The following is a 20,766-nucleotide window of genomic DNA, read 5'->3' on the forward strand; positions in this document are numbered from 1 at the left end:
CTACTACAATCCACGTAAAAGGTTGGATTTGGACAGCCTACTATGGATACAAGGACAAAACAGACATAAAGTAGTGTGGTGTGTGGATTTCAATGCTCACAGCACAATATGGGGGGATCCAATTACAGATTCAAATGGAACGGTAATTGAAGATTTGATGGAAGAAAGGGATTTGGTATGTACGAATGATGGTAAAGGAACAAGGACAAACATAACAACAGGAACTGAGTCAGTATTAGATATTACATTAGTAATATCTTGGCTGGCATCAGTAACTGGGGAGTTTGGACTGCTTCAGCAGTAGGCAGTGATCACTACCCAGTTTTATGTTCAGTGGGTGAAAGAGTTGAAATAAGACCAGGTGGGGGAGTCCCAAAGTGGGTGTTTGGAAAAGCAGATTGGGGTAAGTTCCAGAAGTTAAGTGAAGAAGCATTGACAAAGATTGACATTTCTGGAGATACAGATGAATTAAACAGTCAGGTGACTACAGCAATTATTATGGCAGCAGAAAGATTTATACCCAGGAGTAAAAATAGGATGAATAGAAAACTAGTGCCATGGTGGTCAGAGGAATGTTGTCAGGCTGTAAAAAACAGAAAAAGAGCATTCAGGCTAGTCAAAAGAACCCATAATATGCAGCATTTGATTCAATATAAGAAGGCACAGGCAGTGGTGAGAAGAACTATACGTCAAGCTAAGTTGGAGGAGTTTTTGCAACAAAATAGGAAGAACAAAGCCTGTGAGAGAGGTATGGGGAATGATTAAGAGGATGGGGGGAGATAGAAGGGATTGGGAATATCCAGTAATGATATCTGAGGAGGAAAAAGCAGTCTCCAGCAGGCATAAGGCTGAGATCATGGCCAAGTCATTTGTAAAGATACATAGTTCAGAAAATTTGTCTGAAGAAGGGAGAAGGAGAAGGGAAAGAACAATGAGTCAATACCCAGGTGTGTCAAACAGGAGGAAAGAAACAGATGATATAATTGATGATCCAGTTACTTTGGCAGAAATGGTGAGAGCAATAAAGAGATCATGACCAACCTCCCCAGGGAAAGATCTAGTATGCTATGTTATGCTAAAAAATCTAGGAGAAGGAGCACTCTTGAAGTTACTGCATTTTTATAACAGAGTGTGGGAGGAGGGAAGATTACCAAGTGCATGGAAAGAAGCAGTAGTAATTCCAATAAGGAAACCTGGCAAGGATCCATCAAAACCCACTAGCTACAGGCCAATAGCACTAACATCAAATATATGTAAGATAATGGAAAGGATGATAACTGAAAGGTTATCATATGGTCTTGAGAAGAGAGGAATGCTGGCAAGTTATCAGGGTGGTTTTAGGAAGGGAAGGAATTCCATGGACTCAGTGATAAGGTTAGAGACTGAAATAAGAAAGGCCCAGGCAAATAAAGAATCAGTAGCTGCAGTGTTTTTTGATATTGAAAAAGCCTATGATATGATGTGGAAGGAAGGATTATTAATTAAACTGCACAAGATGGGGGTTGGAGAGGGCTTTTAATTGGATTAAAGATTTTTTGTTTGGTAGAAAAATTCAAGTTCGGACTGGATCAGAATGATCAGAACAGCACATAGTGGGAAATGGCACACCTCAGGGTGGTGTGATTAGCCCGTTACTTTTCATCATCACGATCAATGATGTCTTCACAAAGGTACCAGTGGATGTAGGTAGGTCACTGTTTGCAGATGATGGGGCCTTGTGGAAAAGAGACAGGAACATGGAGCATATAATCGGGAAACTACAAGGAGCAATTGATGAAGTGGTAGAGTGGAGTTATGATTGGGGAGGTAGATATTCAGTGGAAAAAACTCGAACTGTATTTTTCACTAGGAAAAGAATTGAAGTTGGGAAGAAGTTAAGGATGTATGGGATTTAATTAGAAAGGGTTGGATCATTTAAATTTCTGGGAGTTATATTTGATTCACGATTAACATGGGCAGACCATATCAGGAAAGTTGAGGAGAAATGTAAAAAAGTAATAAACTTGATGAGATGTTTGACTGGTAGGGAATGGGGAGCAAGTTGTTCAGCATTGGAGAGAATGTATGTGGCTTTAGTAAGATCTGTGTTGGATTATGGAAGTGTAGCATATGGATCAGCAGCTAGGTCTCTTGTAAGGAAACTGGATGTGATTCAGGCTCAGGTTTTGAGAGCGTGCAGTGGGGTTTTTAAACCATCACCAGTATTAGCCCTGCAGGTAGAAATGGGAATAATGCCTTTGGAATTAAGAAGAATGCAATTGATGGCAAACTACTAGGTTAATTTGCAGGGACACAATGATTCTCACTCACCCTGCTAAAGGAGTGTTGCAGAAGTCCTGGGAAAATGGGAGGTTTCAGAGGGAAAACTTTAGTCGGGTAGGGAATGATATTGCTAGATCATGTGGAGTGTTTGATCTAAGGATAAGTCCTTCAGTAGTTTATCTGGTTGTAGCTCCATGGAAGCTGGTATGGCCTGACGTAGACTGGCATTTGTTAGAGGTAAAAAGGAAAGGAAAGTATAAAACTGATTTGGTAAGTGCATTTAACTGTTATGTGATGGAAAAGTACAGTGATTATACTCAGGTCTGTACAGATGGTGCTAAGGAACCAGAGACAGGAGTGACAGGTTTGGGGTGGCTATACCAGTAAAAGCAATTGCAATCAGCAGAAGAACATCTGATAAGTTAGCAGTGTATACAATGGAGATGATGGCAGTGTTGCTTGCGTTGCGTTGGGTGGAGAAAACTAAACTAGTCAAAGCGTTGATATGCTCAGATTCATCTTCAGCTCCAGCAAGTTTAAGGTCTTTTCACTCAAACAGCCGGCAAGATGTACTTCATGAAGTCCTTCAGTCAGTCACAAGAGTAGCAAATCAGGGAGGTCAGGTTAAATTTCTATGGGTTCCAGCTCATGTAGGGGTGAAGGGCAATGAAAGGGTGGATGAGTTGGCAAAGAGGGCAATAAAGAAAGAAAATATAGAAATGCACATTAGTATCAGTAAAGCAGAGGTTAAGTATGTAATCTGGGAAAAAATCAACCAAATGTGGCAAGAAAGATGGGACAGGGAGGGGAAAGGGAGGCATTAATATCAAATACAAAAGAGTGTTACAGGTACTAGGGTGGCAGTGGATGCAAAAGAGAGGAAACTGTGTGGACTAGGTTAAGGCTGGGGCACTGTGCACTAAACCAAACATTGAAATTGATAGGGAAACACCAGACAGAATTGTGTGAGGAATGTCAGGAAAGGGAGTCAGTAGAACGTGTAGTTCTGAGTTGCAGGAAGTATGGGATACAGAGAAATGATGAGAATTAATCTAAGGGAATTGGGGGTGCAGGAATTCACATTAAAAGGGTTGCTGGGCATGGGTGAGAGAACACAGGTCAGGGTATTTTTAGCTTTCTTAAGGGGTACAGGAGTTTTTTATAGGATATGATGGATAAACAGAAACAGGGTACTAGGATGGGGAGGATAAAGTGTAGGTTAGGGTATGTGTATGTGTGTGATTGGGTGAAGGGATTTAGAATGTGAGTCCATCGCATATTCCGGAACAGAAGGAGGCGGTAATGCACCATTAAGCTGGGTGCCAACTGCTGTAAAACAAGATGGAGAGAGAAAGAGAGACCCTTCCTCAGTCTCCAGGATGTTATGTGATGGTCACTTGCTGCTTGTGCTTTCTTCCAGCCAATAAAAGCCTACCTTAACCCATGTCTCAGAGTTATTGATGGTGCATCAGGTAGACAATAGTTTTTGTTGGCTGCAGACCATGGTCTCTCTTTGGGTGCTTTGCTGTTGCTGGGTGGGTGGTGGACACTGTCACTTTTTGCTGAAACAGGTGGAGGGGGAGGAGGGAGGGTAATGCTTGCTGCTGCTTGCCCGAGGGAGGGTAGAGGGGGCTTCAGGATTCTAGCATTTTTCTGACGTTCATCCTTTTGGGGTTCTGTTTTTCATGGATGTCTGCGAAGACCAGTGTTTCAGCTTGTGTACTGTATGCATTCTCTGATAATAAGCGGAACCATTGGTACAATAAGATGGTCTCGTGACCTCACAATGTATCTTGTTACTGCTTTGCTCTTTATCGTTTGCCTGGACTGCACCTTCTCTGTAGCTGTTACACTTTATTCTGCATTCTGTTACTGTTTTCCACTGTACTACCTCAATGCACTGTGATAAAATGATCTGTATGGATGGTGGGTGAAATGTTTTTCACTATATGTGGCGATTAATACACTAATTTACCAACACGCTTCGAGGCCATGCTATTTACTGAGTAATTCTTGCTCTGATTTATCTTCCCAAATGCAACACCTCTGGTCCCCACAATCTATCTTACGAAGGCCTGAAGTCTGCCTGCTCTGCACTTTCTCTGTAACTGTAACACTTAATTCGCCATTTTTCTTTTGAACACCCCAATGCCCATTTATATGGGCGGCATGCAAAACAATGTATATCACCCTACATGTGACAATAAGAAAGCAATTTAGCATTCCTTGGCCCATTTCCCCAGTTCATCTCAATCCTGCAGTAACTTAGACGAACTTTGTCACTGTCCACTACGGCACCAATTCTGGTGTCATACACAAATTTGGATAACAACATAGTCATCCAAGTAGATAAGCAACAGTGGGCTTAGCGACACAGCACCGGTCTGAATAACCACCCTTTAACTCCTTCCAAACCCATACCAGTTCACCCGGATACCATGTGACATCATCTTCCAGCAGCGCATTCCAGGCACTTTGTAGGAGAAACAAAAATATAGACTGTCTTCTAAATGGGGCAAGAATTCAGCAATCAGAGGTGAAAAGGGACTCGGGAGAAAGAGTCCAGCATTCCCATAACATTAACTTGAGTCAGCGGTGAGGAAGCCAAGTGCAATGTCAGCATTCATTTCTCGGGGACTAGATTATGAAATCAAGAGTTGCAAATGCTGAGGCTTTGGTTAGACTGCACTTGCAGTATTGTGAGCAGTTTTGGACCCCTTGTCAAAGAAAGGATGGGCCGGCATTGGAGAGGGTCCAGAACGACCAGGGAATGAAAGGGTTAATATGCAAGAAGCATTTGATGTCTCTGGGCCTGTACTCAAAGGATGACGGGGGGGGGGGGGGGGGGGGGGGGTGGGGGGGATCTCGTTGAAACCTCATGGATATTGAAAGGTCTAGACAAAGTGGATGTGGAGAGTGTCAGGCCTACAAAGGCAGTCTCCGCCCAGCTAACAGGAGTCACCTGCCACTGGTTTCCAACTCATCACTTGCAGCCTATTTAACTCCACCCCCACCATCCACAGACCTTTGTTCACTCATCAAACCAGCCAGCCTCAATCAGTTGCTCCTAGTCTTCAGTTTCATTGTTGCCCTATCTTGTTAAATATCTGTTCTCTCTTATTTTGTGATAACTTTATTATTAAAGCAATCATTCACTGCTAAATTATCCCTGCTACTCTGCTTTTGGCTCAAGCCTTCTCTATGTCAGCTGACAGAGAGGCTGTTTCTAATAGCATGAGTGTCTGGGAAGGGAGGGCACAGCCTCAGAATGTCCCTTTAAGAATAGAGATGAGGAGGAATTTCTTGGAATTTCTGTTGAATTTGTTGCCACAGTCAGCTGTGGAGGCCAAGTCATTGAGTATATTTAAAGCAGAGGTTGATAGATTCTTGATTAGTCAGGGCAACAAAGGTTACAGGGAGAAGACGGGAGAATGGGGATGAGAGGGATTATTAAATCAGCCATGATGGAATGATAGAGCAGACACAATGGGCTGAATGGCCTAATTCTGCTTCTATGTCTTATGGTCTTAGCAAAAGAATGGTAAATGCCAACAGATCCTAGGTTAAGATGAGCAATGGAAGTGGTTTCAATGTCAATTCAAAACAACAGAATTGATTTTCCAGTAGTTGCCCCAGACAATGAGGAACTGGAGCTGTACAGAATTAGTGCAAAACTGTGTGAACTGACAGACTTTTCAAGAAAGGTGTTGATTAACAACCAGAGTATTGACATAAGAATTGATATTGCCACAGTCTGATTGAAGCAAGTTCAGCCAGCTATCAGCGATAGAAAACTCTATCGCACTGATGAGACATCACAGACAGAGCACACAGTTCAACAACATGGACAACATTACAACTACCAATCAATGTCACAAACAATGAACACAGGGTAACTGCAAAAGCAAAGGACTGACAGAAGTAACTCGAACTGCATTGACATTTCAGAGAAATATCATCCCCCTTCTTGGAAAGGTATGATAATACATTCAGACATTGATATCAGCAAGGAAGAGTACAGAATAAAGTCCTAGAACAAAACAGCACAGTTACAGGCCCTTCGACCTGTCCATGCTGACCACAGTGCCCGACCAACCAGTCCCTATTTTCTGCGTACAGCCCAAACCCCTCCATGTACCTACCCAAATACTTCTTAAATGATACTGTTGTACCTGCCTCAACTACTTCCATGGGCAGATCATTTCATATGCCCTCTGTGTGAAAACGTTGCCCTTTGGCTCACTTTTAAATCCTCTCTCATTCTAAATCTATGCCCCCTTATTTTGGTCTCCCCCACCATGGAAAAAAGAATGTTACCATCTACCTTATCAATACCTCTTACAATTTTAACTATTTCTGTAAGATCAACCTCCCTCCCCATTCCTCTATATTCCAAGGAATAAAGACCCAGGCAGGCTGACCTCTCCCTGTAACTCAGGCCTGGCAACGTTCTCATAGATCTCTTCTGCACTCTTTACAGTTTAACCACATCTTTCCTATAACAGGGTGGCCAAAACTGTCCATAATATTCCAAGTGCTGACTCAACAACAACTTGTACAACTGCAACATCATGTCCACTCCTAACTCAGTGCCCTGACTGATGAAGGCCAGCTTGCTAAATGCCTTTCTCTCCTCCTTGTCTATCTGTGATGCCACTTTCCATGAACTATGCCCCTGTGCTCCTAGGTCCCCCTGTCCAGAACAATACATTGTGTCTAACACTCAATATACAAGTCCAATGCTGGTCTGACTTTCCAAAACTGCATCCCCTGAGTACTCCATCTGCAAAAGCTGGTCTATTGGAATCCCAGACTGCTCTTGATTTGCAGGAAGTGTTCAGGACATTTCCTATTTCCAATCTAGAAGTTCAAGTGTATTGTCACGGGCAAACAGATCCAGGGTATAAATGCCATGAAGGCTGACTAATTGCGGTAGCAGCAACAGAGTACATTACCAGCACGACAAACATACTTAACATAAACTTAAATAATCCTAACTTGTGCATAACCTGCACGACACAATCAGTGGTGGAATGAAATGAAACGGGGTTTTGTGGATGAGTTGGAGATCCAAATGGGGCTGTCATAGGAGAGTTCCTATGTGACAATAGCTCTCCACTTTTGATCTGCTCTGCCAGCAAGGGAATAGAAAATCTCAGAGGATCAGTGATGGGAGGGAATGTCCGTAGAGCTGTCAGAGGGCATTCCATGGGTGGGGAGAAAGTCACTAATGGGACAGAAAGTCTGTGAAGATGTGGGTGAGGAGAGTCAGTGATGGGGGAGAGTGTCTGAGGGGCTGTGGGAGGTTGATAGCTTCTTGATTAGCCAGGATGTCAAAAGTTATGTGGAGAAGGCAGGAGAATGGGATTGAGAGGAATAATAAATCAGCCATGATGGAATGGCAGAGCAGACTTGATGGTATGTCTCCTATGTTTTATGGTCTTATGGGAGGGGATTCAGTGGGCGAGGAGAGTCAGTGATTGTAGAGGGTGCATACACAACGCTGGAAGAACAGCAGGTCAGGCAGCATCCATGAGAAAAGAGTAGCCAATGTCTTGGGCCAAGACCCTTCATCAGGAAAGAGGGGGGAAGAGAGGGTCGAAGCCCAGTAATAGAGATAGGGGAGGGGGAAGGGCTAGAGGTGCCCGGTGGAGAACCAATCAGAGGAAGGATAAAGGGGGGAGGGGATAAGCATGAAAGAACTGTAGAGATAAAGGAGCAGAAAGTTGAAAGGGGAGAGAGGCAGAGGGACCTAGGATAGGGGAAGGGGGAGGGGGAGGGAATTACCGGAAATTGGAGAATTCAATGTTCATATCACCAGGCTGGAGGCTACCCAGACGGTAGATGAGGTGTTGCTCCTCCAACCTGACTTTGGCCTCATCATAGCAGTAGAGGAGGCCATGAATGGACATATCTAGATGGAAGTGAGAGGCAGAGTTGAAGTGGGTGGCAACCGGGAGGTCCTGTCTATTGTGACGGACAGAGCGGAGGTGCTCGACGAAGCGGTCCCCCAATCTGCATCGGGCCCCTCCGATGTAGAGGAGGCCGCACCGGGAGCACCGGATTCAATAGACTCCAGCAGACTCACAGGTGAAGTGTTGCCTCACCTGGAAGGATTGTCTGGGGCCCGGAATGGTGGTAAGGGGGGAGGTGTGGGGTCAGGTGTAGCATTTGCGCTTACAGGGATAAGTGCCAGGTGGGAGTTCTGTGGGGAGGGACGTGTGGACCAGGTAGTCATGGAGGGAATGATCCCTGCGAAAAGCTGAAAGGGGAAGGGAGGAAAAGATGTGCTTGGTGGTGGGGTCCTGTTGAAGGTGGCGGAAGTTGCGGAGGATAATGTGTTGGATCCGGAGGCTGGTGGGGTGGTAGGTGAGGACAAGGGGAACACGGTCCCTGTTGTGGTGACGGGAGGATGGGTTAAGGGCTGAAGTGCGGGTGGTGGAGATGTGGGTGAGGGCATCTTTGACGACGCCAGAAGGGAAATCACGATCCTGAAAGAAAGAGGACATTTGAGAAGTCCTGAAACAGAAAGCCTCATCCTGGGAGCAGATGCGGCGGAGATGGAGGAACTGGGAATAGGGAATGGCATTTTTGTATTGGGCAGGGTGGGAAGAGGTACAGTCAAGATAGTTATGGGAGTCCGTGGGTTTGTAGAAGATGTCAGTGGATAGTCTGTCTCCGGAGATGGAGACCGAGAGATCAAGAAAGGGGAGAGAAGTGTCCGAGATGGACCAAGCGAATTTAAGGGCTGGGTGAAAGTTAGAAGCAAAGTTGACGAAATTGACGAGCTCAGCATGGGTGCAGGAAGCAGCACCAATGTAGTCGTCGATGTAGCGGAGGAAAAGTTGGGGAGTGGTACCAGTATAGATTTGGAGCATAGACTGTTCCACATAACCCACAAAGAGGCAGGCATAGGGTGTCCTTGGGGCTGTGAGAGGGGAGAACTAGTGATGAAGGAGAGTCGCTGGGTGCTGTGGGATGCGATTCTCTGGGGCTGGAGAGTCTGTGATAAGAGGTGACTGTCTATGGACTATGGAAGGGTATGCATTGGGTTGGGAGAGAGTTGATAATGGGGGAAGAATGTCTGTGAGGGAGATTCAATGGATGGGGAGAGCTGGTGACAGGAAGAGTGTTTGTGGGCTGTGTGGGTGTATTCAGTGCTGGGAAGAGAGTCCATGGGCTGTAGGAGGAGTTTCAGTGGGATGGGGTAGAGTTGGCAATGGGAGAGAATGTCTCTGGGCTGTGGAAGGGTACTCAGTGGGCAGGGGGAGAGTTAGGAAAGCGGTGTGTGTTCATGAACTGTGGGTGGGAGGGAGAGTCAGTGATGGGGGGAGTGACAGTGGTCTATGGGAGGGGATTCAGAAGGTCAGAAGAGAATTGGAGATGGTGCGAGTGTCTGTGGGCTGAGGGAGGGGATTCAGTGAGGGGGGATTTGGTGACAGGTGGGAGTGTCTGTAGGCTGTGGGAGGGGTTTCAGTGGGTGAGGGAAGAGTTGGTAGTAGGGGGCAGAGTGAGAGGGGATTTGGTGGGGGCAGAAGAGTCGGTGATGAGTAGGGAGGGTCAGTGGGCTCTGGGAGAGTATATGTTGGATTAGGGGAGAGTATCCGTAGGTTGAGGAGGAGAACTCAATTGCTGGGTAGAATTGGTGATGGGAGAGAATATCCTTGGATTGTGGGAGGAGATTCAATGGTAGGAGAGAGTGGATGATGGGGTAATAATCTCTCCAAGTTGTGGGAGAGAATCAGTGATGGGGTAGAGTGTCCATGGCCTGTGGGAGAGGATTCAGTGGGAAGGGGAGAGTTAGCAATGTCCGAGGGCTAAGGGAGGGGATTTTAAGGGTGGGGAGGTAGTTGAGTTGGAAGAAAGTGTCCGTAGGCTGTGGGAGGGCAAGGTTGGCATGGAGAGGGTGGTTTTCAGAAGACTGCCCATGAACCTTGGAAGGGTATTCAGTGGGAGGAGATAGAGTAGGTGACGGGGGAGAGTGTCTTCCATCAGATTCTAATGTTTAGATGCCAGAAGTGATGACTGCATAGTTGGGAAGATGGAAGATGACCATAAGACCATAAGACATAGGAGCAGATTTAGACCATTCAGCCCATCAAGTCTGCTCAGCCATTCCATCATGGCTGATTTATTTTCCTTCTCAACCTCATTCTCCTGCCTTCTCCCATAACCTATGGCACCTTCACCAATCAAGAACCTATCAACTTCTGATTACTTGTCCTCCACAGCCGTCTGTGGCTATGAATTCCATGGATTCACCTCCCTCTGATGAATGAAATTCCTCCTCATCTCTGTTCTAAAGAGGTGTCCTTCTATTCTCAGGTTGGGCCTCGTGCTACTGGACACCCCCACTATAGGAAACACTCTCTGAGCATCCACGATCTAGGCCTTTCAATAGTCGAAAGGTTTCAATGAGACCCCCCCTAATTCTTCTAAACACCAGTGAGCATAGGTCCAGAGCCATATGGAGCTCCTCATGCATTTCTAGGATCATTCTCATGAACCTCCTTTGGGTCCTCTTATTCTTTTTTAGATAAGGGACCTAATACCATACCAAATGTGGTCTGACCAATGCCTTATAAAACCTCAGCATTACATCCTGGCTTTTATAGTTGAATCTTCTTGAAATGAATACCAACATTGTATTTGCCTTCCTTACTACTGACTCAACGTACAAGTTCACCTTTAGGGAATCCTGCACAAGGACTCCCAAGTCCCTTGGCACCCTGAATTTCTGAATTTGTTCCCTATTTAGAAAATGGTCTACGCTTTAACCAAACTGCATGACCATACACTTCCTGACACTGTATTCTATCTGCCACTTCTTTGCCCATTCTCCTAATCTGTCCAAGCTCTTCTGCAGATGCCCTGCTTCCTCAGCACTACTTGCCCCTCCACCTACCTTTGTATTAGCTGCAAACTTGGTTACAAAGCCATCAATTCTATCATACAGACCATTACATATAACTTGAATAAAGCAGCCCCAACATCACAGAACACCACTAATCACTGGCAGCCAACCAGAAAAGGCCTCCATTATTTCCACTCTTTGCCTCCTGCCAGTCAGTCTATCTTCTGTCCATGCTAGTATCCAGCAGGTGTTCCACGCTAGAAGCTGGTGTTGCTCAGAGCGAAGAAGCAGATGTGGTAATTGTTCTTAATTACAACAGCTTGTGTGTAAGCAAATACAGAGAAACAATTTCCCCAGCAGGAGGAGTGTCTGACAGCAGACTTGATTAAAGGTATTCAGTGGAACAACTAAACGGAGATAAGGAAACATTTTTCATACAGAGAATTGCTTTGAAATGGGAAGTGATACAGAATCTATAGAAAATGTCAAAGAGGAGTTGGAGGCACACTTCTAGGGAAAGAAAGTAACAGAACTTGAGATTGATGAGACAGCACTTGGAATATTGTGTACACTTTTGGATGTCCTGTTATCAGAAAGGCTTTATTAAACTGGAAAGAATGCAAACGGGAAAAAACACAGGAGATTGTAGTGGTTAGCATATTGCTTTACAGCACCAGCCAATGATCAGCAAGCAGGGCTCAGTTCCTGCCACTGTCCATGAGGAGTCTGCACGTTCTCTCTGTGAATATATACAGTCATCCAGATATTCTGATTTCTTCCTAAATTTCAAACATGTATAGATTAGGGTTAGTAAATTGTGGGTATATTATGTTGGCACTGGAAGCTGGCTGCCCAGTGTAAGTCTTGCTGATTTCTTGACACAAACAATGCATTTTACTGTGTTTCAAATTACACATGACAAATAAAGTCTTCTAAATCTAGCCTTCCTTCCCTCCCTCCCTCCTGCCACATGAAATGCTGGAGGAACTCAGCAGGTGAGGCAGCATCTATGGACGGAAATGGACAGTCGACTTTTTGGGTCAAGACCCTTCATTGGGACTGACCTGCTGAGTTTCTCCTGCATTTTGTGTGTTGCTCAGGAATACAGAGAAGATTTATGATGATAGTGCCAGGACTCAAGGAAGTTCTGGAGAGAGAGGTTGGGTAGAGTTACAGTCATAGAGTTAGAGGACTAGAGCACAGAAATAGACCTATCTAATCCACGATGAACAGTCATTCTGTACCTGGGCTATAGTCCTCCATATCCCTCCCATCCATGAACTTTAACCTGATTTCTCTAAAAACGTTGCAATCAAACCCACATTCACCACTTCCACTGGCAGCTCAATCCACACTTGCACCACTGTCTATAGGAAGAAGATCCCCCTCAGGTTCCTTTAACTATTTCACCCTTCACCCTTAACCTAGAATTTGAACGAGAAACTCGAGTTCAAGTCTCAGCCAACCTCTGAACCTGCTTCACTCATACAACTGAATCGTTTAGATCAGTCTGCCAGGCAGGACCTTGTCAAAGTCCTTACTAAAGTTCATATAGAAAGCATCTACTGTCCTAACTTCATTTATCCCCTTAGTTATCTCTTTGAAAAATTCTATCAGACATGGGCCACACACACACAAAACCATGCTGACTGTTCCTGATCTATCCCTGACTATGCAAGTGATGTAGATCTTGTCCCTCAGAATTCCCTTTGGTAACTTCCTTACAACTGAGCTCAGGCTCACCAGCCTGTAGTTCCCTGCTCTGTCCTTGCTACTATTGAACAAAGAAACATTAGCCACCATCTGACGTACCCACCTGATTCAAGAAGGCTTCAATTAAGAAGAACATGGTAACCTGCCTCAATGACTATCACCCTGTAGCACTTACATAAACTGTGATGAAGTACTTTAAGAGGTTGTGAAGATACATATCAACCCCTGCCTGACAAGCAACTTCGATCTACTCCAATTTTCCCACCATCACAACAGATCCACACCAAGTGCCATTTCATTGGCTCTTCACTCAACACTGGAACATTTGGACAGCAAAGACAGATACATCAGGATGTTCTTTATAGACTACAGCTTGGCATTCAATACTATCGTCCCACAAAAACTAATCAATAAGCTTCAAGATCTTGAATGCCTTGTGCAATAGGATCCTTGATTTCCTCACTTTCAGACCCCGGTCAGTTCAGATTGGCAAAAACATCTCACAATCCCCATCAGCGCAGGTGCATCACAAGACTGTGAGCTTAGCCCCTTGCTCTACTCACTTATAACTGAGACTAAGCACACCTCCAATGCCATATTTAAGTTTTCTGACAACACCACTGTGGTTAGCCAAATCAAAGGTGGTAATAAATCAGCATAAAGAAGGGAAACTGAAAATCTGGCTAAGTGGTGGTACAACGGCTCACTCACACTCGAGGAGCTGACTATGATTTCAGGAGGAGGACACCGAAGGTCCATGAGCCAGTCCTCATTGGGGGAGCAGGGGCGGAGAGGGTCAGCATCTTTAAATTTCTCAGTGTTATCATTTCAGAGGATCAGTCCTGGGCCCAGCACCTAATTGCAATTATGAAGAAAGCACAGCAGCGCCTCTACTTTCTTAGCATTTTGCAAAGATCCAGCGTGACATCTAAAACTGACAAACTTCTATAGATTCGTGGCAGAGAATATTTTGAGCTGGTTGCATCACAGCTTGGTGTAGAAATACCAATGCCCTTGAGTGGAAAATTCTACAAAAAATAGTGGATATGGCCCAGTCCATCACAGGTAAAGCCCTCCCCAACATTGAACGCATCTACACAGAAAGCAGCATTTATCATCAAAGACCCCTACCACCCTGGCCATGCTCTCTTCTCATAGCTACCATCAGGAAAAAGGTACAGGAGTCTCAGGACCCACACCACCAGGTTCAGGAACAGTTATTACCCTTCAGCCATCAGGCTTTTGAAGCAGAGGGGATGACTTCACTTGCCCCATCACTGAACTGTTCACATAACTTATGGACTCACTTTCAAGGACTCTTCATCTCAGGTTCTTGATATTTATTGCTTATTTATTATGATTATTTCTTGTTTTTGTATTTGTACAATTTGTTATCTTTTGCACACTCGTCATTTGTCCGTTCAGTGGGATGCATTCTCTCACTGATCCTTTCATGGTTTCTGGATTTTCTGAGTTTGCCCACAAGAAAACAAATCTTAGGATCGTATGTGATGACATTATTGCACTTTGACAATAAATTTGCTTTGAACTATGAATCATCCAGTCTTCTGGAACTTCATCTGGCTAATGATGAAGCAAATATCACTATAAGGGCCTCTACAATTTCTTCCCTGGCTTCCTGTTAGGTCCAGTGGGGCACCTGGTCAGGACATGAAGTTTTGCCCACCTTAATGCGCTTTAGGTCTGCAAATACTTCCTTCCTTGTAATATGCAAATGTTGTAAAATCTCTCCCCACTTACTACCCACATTTCTTCTCAGTAAACACTGAGGAGAAATAGACCTTAAAAATCTTCAGCTTCAGCAGCTCCACATATCTGCGACCCTGATGATCTTTGGAAGCACCTAGTCTCTATCCGAGTCACCCTTGTATTGTTACAATAATACAACTGAAAAACCTCTTGGATTGTATTTAACCATTCCTGCTAAATCTAGCTCATACCCACTTTTTAGGGCATAAAACATCGGAGCATTTGGCCCATCGTATTTTCATGGCTGATTTAATTTCCCTCTCAACCTCATTCTCCTACCATCCCCCTGTAACCTTTGACACCCTTACTCATCAAGACTCTATCGACTTCTGCCTTAAACAGACCCATAGCCATCAGTGGCAATGAATTCCACAGATTCACTGCCCTCTGGCTAAATAAATTCCTTCTCATCTCTGTTCTAAAAGAACATCTTTCTTTTCTGAAGCTGTGCCCTCTGGCCTAGATTCCCCCACTATAGGAAACATCCTTTCCGTGTCCAATCTATCTGGACCTTTCAATATTCAAGAAGTTTCAATCAGATTCTCTTATTCTTCTGAATTCCAGTGAGAACAAGCCCAGAGTCATGAAATATTCCTCATGCATTAACCCTTTTATGACATGGATCATTCTTATAAATTTCACCCGGTAGCACTCACATCAACAGTGATGAAATGCTTTGAGAGGTTGGTCATGACTAGACTGAACTCCTACCTCAGTAAGGACCTGGACCCATTACAATTTGCTTATTGCCACAATAGGTCAACGGCAGACACAATCTCAATGGCTCTCCACATGGCTTTAGACCACCTGGACAACACAAACACCTATGTCAGGATGCTGTTCATCGACTTTAACTCAGCATTTAATACCATTATTCCTAGAATCCTGATTGAGAAGTTGCAGAACCTGGGCCTCTGTACCTCCCTCTGCAATTCGATCCTTGACTTCCTAAGCAAAAGGTCACAATATGCAGATCGGTGATAACATCTCCTCCTCGCTGATGATCAATGCTGGCGCTCCTCAGGGGTGTGTGCTTAGCCCACTGCTCTACTCTCTATATACACACGACTGAATGGCTAAGCATAGCTCAAATACCATCTATAAATTTGCTGATGATACAACCATTGTTGGTAGAGTCTCAGGTGGTGACAAGAGGGCGTACAGAAGTGAGATATGACAATTAGTGAAATGGTGCCACTGCAACAACCTGGCACTCAATGTCAGTAAGATGAAAGAGCTGATTGTGGACTTCAGGAAGGGTAAGACGAAGGAAAACATACCAATCCTCAAAGAGGGATCAGAAGTGGAGAGAGTGAGCAGGTTCAAGTTCCAGGGTGCAAGATTTCTGAAGATCTAACCTGGTCCCAACATATCGATGCAGTTATAAAGAAGGCAAGACAGTGGCAATACTTTATTAGGGGTTTGAAGAGATTTGGCAAGTCAGCTGTTGGCCAGAAGAAACTACAGTCTAATCAAGGACTGGAGAAGCACCCCAGACAAGTCAGTTGTCTTTGTTCTCCCTTATGTAAAGGGTGTAGACTCTGAACTGATTCTTGACTCGGGGACAATCTAATCAGAGCAATTCTCGGAGACTGTTTTTGGAGGAGTAAAATGCCTGATCTACCAAAGAAGCTCTCTGTAGACTCTGATTGGATTGCCTCATTTCACTGGTTTGCACCAGAGTGTAAAGGCACAAATACACAAGGCTGGGGTGGGCAGAACCATGGAACAGTGTTGTTAGTAGCCCTGTACAATGACCAGTACGAAGGTGACCCAGGTAGGTCAGGTCACCTTGAGCCAATGGGATGGAGATCCAATGGTTCAATGGATAAGGAACAGTATAAGACTCAGGAGCTCCAAGTAAGCAGGGGTGATAACTCTCCAGCAGCCAGTGACCAACCATTGCCGATAAGGAAGACCCCACGGACTCGTGGAGATCGGGACCACAAGGAATGACTGGTCAACATAGACTCCCTTCCCGGGTAATACCTTTTCTCTTCATTGACTGTTCATGTGGTGTCAGGGGTTCTAGTAGGGAGCACACAGGTAGATAAGAGTGTGAACCCATGTGCTTTTAGTTGAAATAATATAAGTTACTTGTCGGTAACTACAGATTCTCTGTGCCCCACTGATTATTATTACAAGGGGTGATTCTTGCAACACAACAAATACACTCAAAAACTTCTATAGTTGTACTGTGGAGAGCATTCTGACAGGCTGCATCACTGTCTGGTGTGGAGGGGCTACTGCACAGGACCAAAAGAAGCTGCAGAAGGTTGTAAATCTAGTCAGCTCCATCATGGGTACTAGCCTACAAAGTACCCTGGACATCTTCAGGGAGCGGTGTCTCAGAAAGACAGCGTCCATTATTTAGGACATCCAGCACCCAGGGCATGCCTTTTTCTCACTGTAGGAGGTACAGAAGCCTGAAGGCACACACTCAATGATTCAGGAACAGCTTCTTCCCCTCTGCCATCTGATTCCTAAATGGACATTGAATCTTTGGACACTACCTCATTTTTTTTAAATATACAATATTTCTGTTTTTGCACATTTTAAAAATCTATTTAATATACGTAATTGATTTATTTGTTTATTTTTTTTCTCTGCTAGATTATGTATTGCATTGATCTGCTGCTAAGTTAACAAATTTCATGTCACATGCTGGTGATAATAAACCTGATTCTGATTCCAATACCAGCACATCCTTTCATGGATATGTGGCCCAAAACTGCTTCTAATGCACTAAATGCAGTCTAAACAATGTCTTATAAACCTTCAGCATTATATGCTTACCTTTATACTCTAGTTCCCTTGAAATCCATGTTAGCATTATATTTGCCTTTGGCAGTTCCAAACGTAAGCAGCCCTAATGGTCTTTAAGAGGATCTACTCTCTCTCTAGTCATCCTTGTGTGGTTAATATCCCTGTGAATCCCTTGTTCAATAGTTCAATAGTTTCATTTACTATCAGAGGAATTTATCCTGAAATTCTTGTCCACGCATCCCTCCCCGCTAATCTCCTTTGTGGCACTTACCCCCTGCAAGAGGCAGAAGTACTACACCTGCCCCTTTACCTCCTCCCTTACAAACACTCAGGGCCCAAAACAGTTCTTCCAGGTGAGGCAACACTTCATCAGTGAGTCTGTCAGGGATGCCTACCGTATCGGTGCTACTGGTGCAGCCTCCTCTACACCAGTGAGACCTGACATAGATTGGGGGACCACTTTGTCAAGCACTTTCACTCCTTCTGCAACAGACAGGATTTCCCAGTAGCCACTGCCCATTACAAGTTGACTTCCCATCTTATTCCAACATGCCTGAGCCTGGCCTCCTCTACTGCCACCACGAGGCCACTATCAAGTTGGAGCAGCAACACCTCATGTTCCTCCTGCGTAGCCTCCAACCTGATGGCATGAACATCGATTTCTCCAACTTCCAGTAATTTCTTTCCCCTTGCCCTTCTCCCTTTTTCCATTCCCCATCCCAGCTCCCCTCTTACCCCTTTTCTTCTCCTCAATTTCTCATCAACCCTCCCTCCCAGACCTTCTCTTCCTCCTATGGCCCACTCTCCTCTCTTATCACATTCCTTCTTCTTCAGCTCTTTATCTCTTCCATCCATCTCCTCCCAGCTTCTCGCTTCATCCCCCTTCCCCCACCCACTCACCCTTCCATTCACCTGGTCTCAGGTATCACCAGCCAGCTTGTTCAACTTCTCTCCCCCAACCCCCAATCTTCTTATTCTGGCTTCTACCCTGATGAAGGGTGTTGGCCCAAAAAACTCTTTATTCCCCCCCCCCCCCCCATAGTTGCTGCCTGATCTGCTGAGTGCCTCCAGCATTTTGCATGTTGTGCTTTGGACTTTGAGCATCTGTAGGAACTCTCGTGTTTATAACATAACTGAAGAACCTCTTTGGATGATCTTTTAACCTTCCTGCCCAATCCATCCGATCCACTATTTTTGCCCTCCTTTTTTCCCTCTAAACCTTCTGATACTCAGCAAGGGGTTCATTGCCCCGGATACTCACTGCTGTCCAAGTGCGGTCTCTCCCACTCAGCTCCCTCACTTTGCCTTTGACGGCCTCTTCAGTAGAAGGGACGGTGCCCAGGCCGTTGCTGAGCAGGGCTGCCAGCTGCTCAAGGAGGCCCTGATGCAGGGCTCGGGTAGCTTTACTCTGCTGGGCACTGGCATGCAGCTCCTCGTCCAGGTCAGTCGCCCGCCTCTCGTGGCGCGCTTGGGCTTGGCAAGCGGTGCCTAAGGCAAACTGGCTGTCCGCCAGCCTCTTGCGCAGCAGCTCACTCTCCTGCTCGGCCGCGGCCTTCAGAAGCAAGGCTTCGTTTCTCTCCTGCGGGGATTACAGCAGACAAGTGTGAGAGGACAGCACACAAACAGGACAGGCCCTTCATCCCAACCCGCCTGCACTACACTTTATCCTTCATTATGTTATTGTTTTAGCTTTTAATTCCTCAGTGCATGTCTAATTGTTTATTTATTTAGAGATTCAGCATGGTAACAGGCCCTTCTTGCTCAAGGTGGCCTTGCTACCAAATCACAGCAATGCCACAATTAACCTGCTAACCCTGTACATCACTGGAATGTGGGAGGAAACCGGAGCCCCTGGAGGAAACACATGTGGTCACAGGGAGACTGCAAATCTCCTCGCATGCTGTGGTGGGAATTGAAGCCCGGTCAATGCTGATATAATACCCTTGAGTAACTTCTATGCTACTGTGTTGCCCACAGCTCAACTATAGGATCAGAATGCAATTTAGAACATAGGTCATTCCAGCACAGTACAGGTCCCTGGGCCCTCAGTGTTGTGCCGACCCTTAAACCTACTCCAAGATCAATCTAACACTTCCCCTCTACATTGCACCCCATGTTCCATCACCTATGTGCCTCTCCAAAAGTCTCTTAAACCTTCATAATATATGCCTCAGCCACCACTCCTAGCAGTGCATTCCACATACCCACCACTCTCTGTGTCAAAAAATCTACTACTGGCATCGTGCCTATACCTTCCTCGAATCACTTTAAAATTATGTCCCCTCGAATTAGCTATTTCTGCCCTGGTAAAAAGTCTCTGGCTGGCCACTCTATCCATGCCTTTAATCATCTTGTACACCTCTGTCAAACCACCTCTCATCGTCCTTTCCTCTGAAGGAAAAAGCCCTAGCTCACTCAACCTTTCAATAAATCCTTTCACTGTACCTTGGTACACAGAATCATGGAGCACTACAGAACAGAAAGGGGCCCTTTGGCCCATCTAATCTGTGCTGAACTGTTATTCTGCCTAGTCCCGTTGACCTACACAAAGACCATAGCATTCCATACACCTATCCATATAATTAGCTAAATTTCTCCTTAAATGTTGAAATCAAACCTGCATCTACTACTTCCTCTGGCAACTCACTTCACACTCGCACCACTCTCTGAGTGAAGAAGTTCCCCTTCTTGTTTCTCTTAAACATTTCACCTTTCACCCTTAACCTATGACCTCTAGCTTTAGTCTCACCCATTCTCAGTGACAAAGCTTGCTTGCATTTACCTGATGTACATCCCTCATAATTTTGTATACCACTATCAAATCTCTCTTCTTTCTCCTATGCTCTAGGGAATAAAGTCCTAACCTATTCAACCTTTCCCTATAACTCAGGTCCTCAAGTCCTGGCAACATACTTGTAACTTTTCTCTGCACCCTTTCAATCTTATTGATATCTTTCCTGTAGGTACATGACCAGAACTGTAAACGAAACTCCAAATTAGGCCTCACCAACATCTTATATGTCTTCAACATAACATTCCAACTCCTGTACTCATTAGCAACATACACGGTTCTTTAACTTACGAAGACAAAATGCTCTCTTTATGACCCTATCCACTTTCCCTCTGTCTACCTCAGTCCTTAGTACCCTACAGCTCTCCATGTAAGTCTTACCCTGGTTGGTCCTCCCAAAGTGCAACACCTCAATAAATTCCATCTGTCATTTTTCCAGCTAGTCCAGATCCTGCTGCAAGTTCTGATAGTCTTCCTCCCAGTCCACTACACCTCCAATCCTAGTGTCATCTGCAAATTTGCTGATCCAATTTACCACATTATCATCCAGATCATTAATATAGATGACAAACAATAAAAGGCCAAGCACTGAACCCTGTGACGCACCATT

The 20,766-nt window shown here is 45.0% G+C and overlaps 1 protein-coding gene across 1 annotated transcript in view; it reads right to left on the reverse strand.

The window, feature by feature from the left end:
• LOC132388295 (coiled-coil domain-containing protein 170-like) overlaps positions 1-20,766 on the reverse strand; it is a 105,573-nt gene that overhangs the window by 32,045 nt on the left and 52,762 nt on the right. The window contains exon 8 of the mRNA XM_059960637.1: positions 18,627-18,944. Coding sequence (XP_059816620.1) covers positions 18,627-18,944 — 318 coding nt within the window. The remainder of the gene's footprint in view (positions 1-18,626; positions 18,945-20,766) is intronic.

Source organism: Hypanus sabinus, chromosome 2 (genome assembly GCF_030144855.1).
Source record: "Hypanus sabinus isolate sHypSab1 chromosome 2, sHypSab1.hap1, whole genome shotgun sequence".
NCBI lineage: Eukaryota > Metazoa > Chordata > Chondrichthyes > Myliobatiformes > Dasyatidae > Hypanus > Hypanus sabinus.